Genomic DNA, 11,646 nt, shown 5'->3' on the forward strand with positions numbered 1-11,646 from the left:
TTAGTGGATCGGCCTGGCGCGCCTGTTCTTGTCTCAAGTGTTCCAATGTTCTCATGTGTCTTTTCTTCTCCTTTGTTTTCAGTTCTGACATTGATAACGTCATAGTCACCATCGCCAGAACACCCTGTAATGTAGCATATGTAAATGAAACTGAGATCATCTGCATCACCGATGCCCGACCCCAGTCTCAGAGAGCCAAAGTTAAGGTGAACATCGGCGGCAATGGAATCGCAAAACTGGTAAGTGTGAAGCAGGAGTGACGTACGTAAAATGTCTCAGCGAAGTCTCTCTGGGGTACCCACACACAAACTCCAAACAGGAAATCCCACCGTGCCTTTGGTTTTGACATCAGGTGATGAGTTCTGATGAAGGAAACGATTAGAGTGCAATCCAATAAGCAGCAAAACCCTTTAAGCAATATTCTACATAACCAGTGACATTCATGCATCAGCACGAGTATTTTCATCTCATCAGGTTTAAAGAGATTTATACTGATGAAGAGCAAGGGAAGGGGGCTCAGATCAAGAGCTCATACCTTCACACATTTTGGGGGCACTGACATGGGTGTGCGGCTGCTGGCGAGTCTCCTGAACGGTCTTGGCTTGCATGTGTCATGAGTATGGTGACCACTAGGGTGCGCCATTAGCAGACATTAATCCCACAGACACAGTACAGAGTTAAACTAAAGTTATTTTATTACATGACGATACCTTAACAGGCTCTGTAATACATCAAAACACAAGGGGAAATCAAAAAGTAAAGGCGATTTGAAAATGACGTTGTAACCACAATGGATAGACGCTGACGCAATACAACACGTTCACAATGGCTTGTGGGTGGTTTGAATACACACAGCACAGGGTTGTGCCGTTAGTCTAGCTGAAGCCTAAAGTCAAATGAACATGCGGGGTGGCACCTCCAAAATAAATGTAAGCCGCTCTGCCTCGGGAAAGTCAGAGTTGGATGTGCAGGAAGAGCAAAGCTCAGCTGAGAGGTGTGGGGATGGCAAAGAAAGAAAGAAAGAAAGAAAGAAAGAAAGAAAGAAAGAAAGAAAGAAAGAAAGAAAGAAAGAAAAAGAATTATTTCCAGCACAGTTTCATATTTCCAGAGTAGCCCAAGCACACTCATGTTTCTGACAGCCAGTAATGATCTGCTCCGCTAAACTTTACAGTAGGCACTACTCAGTCTGGAAGGCAGTGTTCTCCTGGCATCTACCAAAATCAGAGGTCCACCACAAAGAAAGAAAGAAAGAAAGAAAATTAATTCTACTGTGCCATATTTTGGAATAAAAAGAGCTGTTTGAAGGCATTTCCTGAGTATAAAAGGTTCATTTGAACTGGGACTGCTTTGGTTTAACTGTGTCTGGGGTGTTTGGCTCATTGGTGCCCCCAGAAGGCCACACATTCCTTTAGTTTTACACAGAATCACACGATTTAGAGAATCTGACGTGTGGTGTGGAGGAGAACACCCAAAGAGATGTGGGGGAAATGTGCAGATGCCACGGAGGGAGATAGTGGCCCAGGTGCCTGCCCCTGTGAAACAGCAGAATGGCCAGGTGGTGACTTGTGTGGCATTCTGTGAGTGTGTTCTGTTTTTTTGAATGATATTAACTTCAATAGAAAGCCTGTAAACATCACTCCTCTGGCTCTCTGCAGGACAACGCTGATTTCTTTTACATTGATGTCTGGTCCTCTCCATACACATGGGGTGGAGAATCCCCACCAGACGACGGATCTTTTGTTGTCATTACACCAGGGCAGACCATCTTACTGGACACCAGCACAGCAATCCTAAAAATGCTTCTCATTCAAGGTAAGTATTCACACACAGGAGTAAGAGCAGGTGCCGCATCCTCTCTGCCATCTCCTGTAGGACAAGGGCATGGCATTAGAATGCCTTAATAGTAAATAAGAATTATGCAACATAAGTGGCAATGCCAGTGTGAGAGGCTGGGCACCTCCAGAAATTAGCATGTCATTTGAGTGCAGGAGCATCCCGGAAGGCCAAAGAGCAGGGGTGTCCCTTTATGAAGGAGCCTGGAGTAAAGTACACAACATTGAGCCCGGGCAGCAGAGGCTGAGGAATATGGCAGCACCTGGGATTGCCTGACTGACTGCTAAAGCCAGCGGGACATTGCATGACATCTAGGTGGAGGGGATGTCAAACTTGCTGATTTCAGCTGCTGGTAAGTCAACGAAGATTGTCAGGTTACACAAGTAGAAAATGGAGGACATGACAAATTACACAACTTCGTGATGACTTTCCAGCACAGTTTCATATTTCCAGAGTAGCCCAAGCACACTCGTGTTTCTGACAGCCAGTAATGTTCAGCTCCACTAAACTTTACAGTAAGCACTTGAAGTTTTCTCCTGGCATCTACCAAACTCAGAGGTCCATCAGACTGCCAGATAGTGAAATGTGATTTGCCATTCCAGAGAACACGTGTCCACTGCTCCAGAGTTCAATGGCCACCCCAGCCGATGGTTACATTGTGCATCATGATCTTAGGCTCGGCCATGGAAACCCACTTCATGAAGCTCCAGATGCTCAGTTCTTGTGCCGATGTTGCTGCCTGAGACAGTGAATGATGCACCAGAAGATAGGCCATTTTTAGCACTCGCCAGCCCCACTCTCTGTTGTTCCACCTCATAATACTAGAACTTACAGTTGAGTGAGGAAGATCAATCAGAGCAGACATGTGGCAAAGGTGGCATCCTATGACAGTGCCAGGTTTTAAATTCCGTGTCTGTCAATGGCATGACTCTGTGTTTGATTTGATGTACCTGCTAACAATACATTTGGCCATGTAGGGCACCGTGGGAGTTTCAGACTGTTGTGCCAGCTAAAAGCTCCTGCTTGCCCGTTTTTTAACAACTACACATGGCGCAGACTTGAGATATTGTTAAATGTGGCTGACCTATGATGAACATTCTAGAAATTAACAGCAGTTTAGAAATGACATAGTCAGTACATACTGTATACGATACAACATCTGAAAAATTTGGTGTGGTGAAAAAGTGAAATTGCAGAGTCCCAAAAATAGTTGGAGTGCCGCCCTATTTAATTCCCAACAATAAAAGGTTGCATTTCAATCAACAGGCGTATGGGGAAAAATATCCCTTTGTGCTTGTCGAACCGTCCTGCTGCAAGTCCGGCTCTAAGTATGACGCCATTTTCCAGGGACGGACTCTTTTTATATGTTTCTGACTGGAAGGGGCGGGTGTTGAGGAAATGAGGGGGGCGTGGTCAGTTGGCTGTTCTACAGAGGGAGGAGTCAAGACAGTTATCAACAGCGCGCCCCTCTCACCTAGGGGTCTTACCGCACAACTGATCAAGGCCAGCAAGCTGATCCTCAGAAGGTCAACATCGTGCACTGATATTAGGAAACTCTGAAATGCGAATGTGCCATTTTGATTCTCGAAAGCTCGCAGTGCAGCGAGGTTGTGCAAACTTCGTGAAGTGAAAAATGGAACTTGTAATGAAAACATTTTTCATAATCTTTTAAAGTATAAATAAGGAACTGAATATGTTTGCAGTTCTCATGGTTCTTCTTTAAGTTTCAGTTTTTTGTATATTTATCTCACAATGTCGCCGGTTTTTCCTGGTTATGAGTTTAGTCAGATGTTAAGTTTCAACTCACAACCTCACGTCTCCAAGCCAACAATGAAACAGCAGCGAGGGCCATTAATCTGACTTCAAATTACTGCTTTTGATCAATACGACCACTTTTATCTTTATGTTATGAATTAGGTATAAGGTACTATAGTAATTGAATTAGCTTGACTTGTTATCCTTTGCAAAGTGTAGGTTTATATGCCCCGAGGAAGTCATAAGAAATGGTCAGTTGTCATCTGTAACCTCAGAAGGGAATGTTTTTAAACTTGTGTGTGTTTTTTATAATAAAACCTCAGAGGTTAAGCAGCCATCTTAGCGTGTGTTACATGAATAATAATTTTAAAAGCAGCCTCAGAGGCTAAACGCCCTTCTTTAGCTTGTGCTTCAGAATGAAACCTCAAAGGCTCGTCAACTGTGTAATTCAAAGCCTAACTACTGAAGAATACTCATCAAACTGGAATATTCAGATGGGAATCAAATCCTGTTAAACAAAAATGGTTTTGCTTTTAATCTTTGAGGTGGAACCCTAGTGTTTGATGAGGTGGACCTCGAGCTGAATGCTGAAAATATCCTAATTGTGGATGGAGGCACACTGCAGGTACGTAACACCCATCTCTCCAAAATTGTGGGCCCGGGGACCCCATCAGGGTAGTCACAGAATAAATTGTTTTATTGGAGATTTCTAGGAGCTGAAAGTCTTGAGGGATATGAGGTCCTCAGGTTCCTAGAAGGTTAGGATAAGGTCTTCTTTCATTTTCTTTCCCAGTAGTGACCCCCTCTTTTCCTTCCTGTGGTCCCCCACTTTTGTAACAGAGGAAAGTGCTCTTTAGTTCTTCAGTTCGCTAAAAGCAAAGCTTAGTCTCACTCCAAAAGTGAATCAACACGTTTAAAGACCTATTTAAATGGGATTAGTTTTACACCCAAAGCCGAGTGGCATTCCTAAAGAATTATTATTCTATTTTTGGGTTCCTCCAAATTTAATATATTGGGAGGGGGGATCATGAAGATCTTTGTTTTGACACGAGGAGCCTTGAGAGAAGATTGTTTAAGATGTTTGGCACTAAGTGGTTGTATACAACTGGTGTTGGATAAATGAATAAGCAAAGCAGTGTGTGTGTGTGTGTGTGTGTGTGTGTGTGTGTGTGAGGACCTACACGGCCATCCAGTCACTTCAGCCAGGAGTTTATGGAGTCTCAGTAAACTGACTCTTTTTGGTAATGGTGATGCACCTTATCGAAGAAAGGGCAACGGGTGCCACAAAGTGGTGGTCCATTTCAGATGAATGGTGAATTGCCCCAAAGGAGAGAAGTGGTGTTCTCTGGTGCTTTCCCCATTCCAATGTATCCATCCAGTCATGTGAAAAAGTAAGAGATACAGTATGTGGACTCATCAAGATTTGGGCTTTGGGAGCGTGCACTGATATCACGTTGCCGCACCCACCACATAAAAAACCACCTGGACTGGGATCCAAATGCAGCAGGCGACACTCCCGTACCACACTGGAGGTGTTTTACGATGGCTGGAGTGCCAGTCCTGCCACTCGTTCCTAAGTTTTCCCAGCAATTTGGGAAACCTGCTTGCAGGGCTGGATGCAGATTAACGTCCTACGCAGGACGGAGCAACTGCAGGTTAAGGGCCTCGCTCAAGGGCCCAATGGAGTAGAGTCTCTTCTGATGCTTAAGGGCACAGCTCTCTCGCCTCAGAGCCACCATTCCGCTATGTTTCAACATTTGATCTTCATTTAAATAGTATCTCTAGATAAAATTGAACTAATTGAGGAAAATTAATAGAACATTTCTCATAGTAATAATCCACTCACTTGAGCAATGAACAGATATGCCATTACCATCGTAAGTCCATCCTTGGATCTAACAGCTGGTGTTGTCCTCTCTAATCGGTGTTTGCCAAAAGGAGATTCACACGGCAAAGTCCAAAATTCACACCTATGAGTTTTGTAAGCTGGGAAAGCACTAACAAAAGATTTTCCTTTTAGTTATCTTTGTGAATATCCACAAATTAGGACGGAGAAGGAATGCAGACATCTGAATTAAACACCATTGTATACACTGCAACATTCATGAACATAATGGCGAGTCACGTCAGAACAACCATTATTGAAGTTTTTAAACACGTTGTAAGCCAAGATGGCATCGCAGGATTTTCAAAAGTTAACGATGAACAAAATAATAAGCCTTGAACACAAATATACCGTATATTCAGAAAATGAAAGGAATTTGAATTCTCTACAAGTCCAGTTGTCAAGTGTTGGAAAATAATGTATAACATTTAAAAAAAACGAATAAGCGTAAAATTAGGCTGACACGTTTTGTATTTGTTGATGCAGGTTGGAACTGAACAAGCGCCGTTTCAGCACAAGGCGATCATCACCCTGCATGGCCACCTGCGCTCTCCTGAACTGCCGCTCTACGGGGCCAAGACGCTGGCCGTCAGAGAAGGGACGCTGGACCTCCACGGTAAATCACTTACAACATTAACTGTTGCTTTATGTATAATTATAATCGGATCAGTTTGTTTATGCTGATTTTGATATGTTATTCATTTTTATGTCCGTTTAAATTACTGTGTTGTCATTTTTGTCTGTATTTGGTTTTTATGGGCACCTCCATGTTAAAGCTAATGGTTCTAATTGGGCCTCTGCATGATTGTCAAAAGCATCATTGGGATGACTATCTGGACATCATTGTCTTATGAATATCAATCCACATTTCTCAAAAGAGGGTTCAACCCAAAATGTAGGTCTTGCCCCAAAACTGAAATTAAGGCTTTCACCCACAAAAAGCCTTGAAGCCTTAAAGGGTGAGGGGAACTGTGAAACTCCTGGCCATAAAAAAGTCAAAATCCATCCCTCCATTGTCCAACCTGCTATATCCTAACTACAGGGTCACGGGGGTCTGCTGGAGCCAATCCCAGCCAACACAGGGTGCAAGGCAGGGGACAATAAAAATACCATATTTCTTCTGGAAAATTCTTCTCTTATGGCCTTTCTGATGATTTTGACCTTCCCTTACTGGGAATTTCACAACACAAAGGGCTGTGAGAATCTGGAACCTTGAGCAGTTGTGAAAGAGGATTTGGTTGAGATATCACATAACCGAAGGCAGGGAATGGACTCCACTTGTTTCTCAAATGTCTTCTTGGCTTGCCTGAAAACATGAATACATCCATCCATCTATCCATCCCTCCATTATCCAACCCGCTATATCCTAACTACAGGGTCACGGGGGTCTACTGGAGCCAACACAGGGCGCAAAGCAGGAAACAAACTCCGGGCAGGGCGCCAGCCCACCACAGATGTGAACACATCTTCCCTGAAAACTCCCTGTGGTTCACGATGAGGTTTTTTCTTTCAAATACTTAGAATGTATCACCTGCGGCAGTGAGTGCATTGATGTTAATGACGATACTTCAAACTGAGAGAAAACAGACTGCCATTTTTTCCAATGTACTTTGATAAAAAAAGCCATAGAGTTTGATCAAAGTGGTCTTCCTTTTTTTCAGGTACACCCGTTCCATTCACTTGGACCCGACTGGCTAAAACCGCAGATGCCGGCTCGACCACCGTACAGCTCCAGAATCCTGTAACATGGAAAGCTGGTGATGAAATAGTCATTGCATCCACCGGAGACAGGTAAACAGCAATACTAGATACCCTCGACTCAAAGTACGAGTGTAAATCCAAAAGTCACGGCGGTTTGAAAATTAAGTGGTATCCAGAACAGATAGAAGCTGACGTAATACGACAAGTTGTCAGTGGATTATTGGTAGTTTGAACACGCATGGTGCAGAGCCCTGCCATTAGTTTAGGTAAAGACAAGGTCAAATGAACATGGATGCTCCACTGCGGGATTGCTCCATTGATGAACAACGTGCTGTAGTGAGACTTCTGTGGGCAGAATTAGTGGAACCTGCTCAGACTCAACAAAAGATGTTTCATTTCTCAGTATGGAAGTGAAAACTGCAGGACTCAACGAAACGTTTATGAAGGAGTAGAAAGGTTTAAAGAAGGAAGACCAAATGTAGTTGATGAAGCTCATTCTGGTAGACCATTAATACCACACACATACAAACCTGCATTGATATGTCGAATGTCTTCACTAGAAAAGGCCGAAGGATTACGTTGTTCATCATTTCTATCAGTGTTGTCAAAAACAGTTTGCTGTTGACAATGGAAGAAATTCAAATTGTAAAAGTGACAGTCAAAGACAAAGTCACAGTCCTGGAGGCCTTGGCCAATTGGCCGCCTACCCGCTCCTGGGTTTTCTGCAGTGGAGTCTGTGCTAGCTGTCCAGTCAGATGAGAACATCCTTCCATTGTAAGAAGGACGCTATATACTGCCCTACCCGACACATATTGGACACGGGAGGCACAGGTTAAATAAATTAAGTATTTTTCTTCAGCTGGAGGGTACGTCTTCCCCGTAATCCCTCCAGCCACAACACGGTCCCAAGCACTAAACACACCAAAACACTCCTTTCTCTTCCACCACCACTCCTCCACAGCTTTGCCCTCCTTCCACCCGACTCTGGTCGCTGAGTGGTGGTCGCCTTTTATCAGGCACCCAGAAGTGCTCAGCGTGGTTGATTCCGGGTAAGGTGAAACCAGTGCCCAGAAGGGGCCAGCCGCTCCTGTTGCAGCACAGAACTCCAACCTCCATGAAGCCCTGGGGGAGTCCGAGGCACCCCTGCAACCCAGGGAGGCTGCCATCTAGCGTCCAGGGGGAGATACTGTGCTTCCCCCCCCTTGTCCCAGCCAGGCATGGGCCCCAGCCATCTGTCACACCATCCAATCCTTCTTTATCTGAGGTGATCTTTCCATATGCAGGAGACCACCTGGCATTACGGCAGTGGGATCAAGTGCTACACCTAGAAACTGAGAAGTGAAACAGATTAGTGGAGGGTTAGTCCAACAGCTCATAAATATCAAATGACTTCTATTTCTGTACAAGTATTTAATAAAGACAGATGCAGAGTGCACAGCTAATCAGCAGCTCTAGGCAGGGTATGCCAGACTAAAGTTGTGAGTCTTCAGCCCGATTTAAAAGCTGAGAATGAAGGGGCTTCTCTTATAGTAACAGGCAGATCAGTCCACAGTTTAGGGGCCCTGTAAATAAAAGTTCACATTTATTTTATTAATCCTTGGAATCATAAATGGACCGACATCTTGAGATCTCAGTGTGTAATAAGTGGTAATAATAATAACAAGTTAATAAGTAATGACTGCGGTGGGCTGGCGCCCTGCCCGGGGTTTGTTTCCTGCCTTGCGCCCTGTGTTGGCTGGGATTGGCTCCAGCTAACCTCATGACCGTGTATAGTTAGGATATAGCGGGTTGGATAATGGATGGGTGATAAGTAATGATAAGCTCAGATAAGTAAGCAGAGCTATGGCCATTTAAGGCTTTATAAGTTAAAAGGAAAATTAGCCCTAAGCTTACAAAAATATGAATTTCTTTTCAGGCTGAGCCAGAATCAGAACGAGCTGATGGTAATTGAGTCCATATCCTCAGATGGAGCAACGGTGAATCTGACCAACCCCCTCAAGTATAGACATTTAGGACTTTCTGTCAGAACACCAGACGGACAACACTTTGAAGCGAGAGCAGAAGTTGGACTTTTAACTCGTAACGTTGTCATCCGAGGCTCCGACAATGTTGAATGGAAAGACACCATACCAGCTTGTCCTGAAGGATTTGATCCTGGTATGTACTTTACTGTGTACGGCATATTCTGCTATTGACATTATCAACTACTTGTCTTTGGTCTTTAATAGTAACTTAACATTGTACTCCTACATGTTCAGACTATGACTACTAAACTTATGGAGAGAGTCTCTGGTCCCTGTAATGCGCTGCTGTACCTCAAGCGTCAAGCATCGCTCCATACGTTTGCTAGGCCTGCACTGCCCATCACATCGTACAGTAGTGGTAGCAGTTCTCGTAGTCATACTACAGTCACATGTACAGACACCGCTAAAATCGTTACTTACATGTTCAACCAACACGGTGCTAAACAAGAATGAGCCATGCAGAAATTCATTTGTTGCAGGAAGTCAATGACTACTGAGCCGTGATCGATGACCACCTGAGTACGGGTTTCACAATTCTGGTCCATTTGATTCTTGAATGAATCATTACCCGAGAATGAGTCGAACAATTCTCATTCACTTACAATTCTCTAATGTATTATTTTATTTTAATTTTACATTTTAACTGGATTTTCATGCTTTGTGAACAGAAACATGAATTATCAGCATGTTAAATATAGAATTTAATATATATAATAATAATATATGCATTATGAAATTAAATATTTGAAATGTGATCAGAGCAGAATTCAGCACTTAACCAGACTTCCCTTATAAGCTCACCTTGAATCCCATTGATAGATTAAGCAAATCAAATGATTTGAAAGAATAAATTCACTTAAATGAGTAGTTTATAATAATATATTTTATTTACATACCCCCTTTCAAATCAGTAAAGTAAATCAAAATGCCCGTCACTAGTAGTGGGTGTACTGGCAGGAAGGCAGTGAGTAGCCATGAATGGGAGAGCAGTCTGAGCTCACAAGTGCCATTTAGCCTGCATTGTATGCCTTTGGTTTGCGGTGGACCGGTGGTCTACAGAAGAAATTGAGTGTGACACGGGCAGAACCTTCAGTCCTGAGCAGCAGCACTAACTGCCTCCCTGCCACATCACTGATCTGATTTATTGGCTCAGTGTTTAAACCGTAATCTCTAACTGGAACCCACCTTTGTACTTTGCAGGTGAATTTGCTGTGCAGACCTGTTTTCAGGGAAGATACGGTGACCAAGTTGGCAGTGACCAGTTTGGTGGGTGCATCATGTTCAGCACACCTCTGCCTAATCAGAACTCAGCCATTGGCCGAATTGAATATGTGGAAGTAAGTCAGCTGTTCTACCACTTTAGGGGTCATTTGCAATGATGCTGTGATAGGCTGCTGGGGGTTTGGTTTCCAGAAGCTGATGATGTCACTCACGGGACCCTCTATAAGCTGCTTCAACTTTCAGTGTGTAGTCTCTAAAAGACTCTCCATGCTTAATGGCTCAGAATGGTAGGATTTTTGACTTTGTCTTAGTTTTTTTCACCTTGGTTCTATCTAGCGCTCTGGCTGACTTCCCAATTTAGACCCTTTGCCAAGGTGTCCTTGGTTATGCTTCTCTCCTTGTCAACTTTTCCAGGTGACCTACTGTTATTCCAGTTTTGGTGGAACATTCAGGAGCAATAAGTGGCTTCTAATTGAGGAACTGAGTAGGGACACCAACCTCAACAGTCACTGCGGCCTTCCAGGACTGAAGTTGAGGACACTCAAATTTAAACATTTCTAGACCTTGTAAGGCCCTGAGTTTGTCCAGTAGGAACCCAATAGACAGCATTTCAACTACAACTACTATTCTAAAACATTATCTTACCTCATCTCTTTTCCTGGTTAGGCTTGTGGTGGCACCCAGACTTCCCATTCCTCATTTATAGATTTATAGTAATCCCTTTAGCAAGTCCAGGGTCTATGCGTAATGGGACATGCCAGGATCAATTCCAAGAGAAGCCACCCAGGGGGAATCCTTATAACATGATCAAACCACTTTGGATAATCCATGGGAGCAGCAAAGACATTAATGTCACAACAAAAATGACCGCTCTAGTAAGAAAATGTTCAGTAGGTGATCCGTTCTAATAATTTCACATCTAAAACAAAATGTTCTTCCCCATCCTTGCAGGTATTTCATGCTGGACAAGCCTTCAGACTTGGGCGTTACCCCATAAACTGGCACTTCATGGGAGACCTTAAGTTCACCTCTTACGTCAGAGGCTGCAGCATTCACCAGACGTACAACAGAGCAGTCGCTATGTACAAGACCTCTAATCTCTTAGTCGAGAGAAACGTCATCTACGACATCATGGGAGGCGCGCTTATCTTTGAAGATGGCAGCGAGACAGGAAATGTCCTTCAGTACAACCTGGTAGTGTTTGTGATGCAGAGTACCAGTCTCTTG

General features: G+C 43.7%; 1 protein-coding gene across 1 annotated transcript in view; it reads left to right on the forward strand.

The window, feature by feature from the left end:
- Positions 1-11,646, forward strand: part of LOC120515530 (fibrocystin-L-like) — a 137,983-nt gene that overhangs the window by 80,568 nt on the left and 45,769 nt on the right. Inside the window, 8 exon segments of the mRNA XM_039736591.1 lie at positions 83-239; positions 1,656-1,812; positions 4,134-4,213; positions 5,960-6,089; positions 7,135-7,264; positions 9,090-9,331; positions 10,399-10,535; positions 11,371-11,646. Coding sequence (XP_039592525.1) covers positions 83-239; positions 1,656-1,812; positions 4,134-4,213; positions 5,960-6,089; positions 7,135-7,264; positions 9,090-9,331; positions 10,399-10,535; positions 11,371-11,646 — 1,309 coding nt within the window.

This window comes from Polypterus senegalus, chromosome 15, assembly GCF_016835505.1.
Source record: "Polypterus senegalus isolate Bchr_013 chromosome 15, ASM1683550v1, whole genome shotgun sequence".
NCBI lineage: Eukaryota > Metazoa > Chordata > Cladistia > Polypteriformes > Polypteridae > Polypterus > Polypterus senegalus.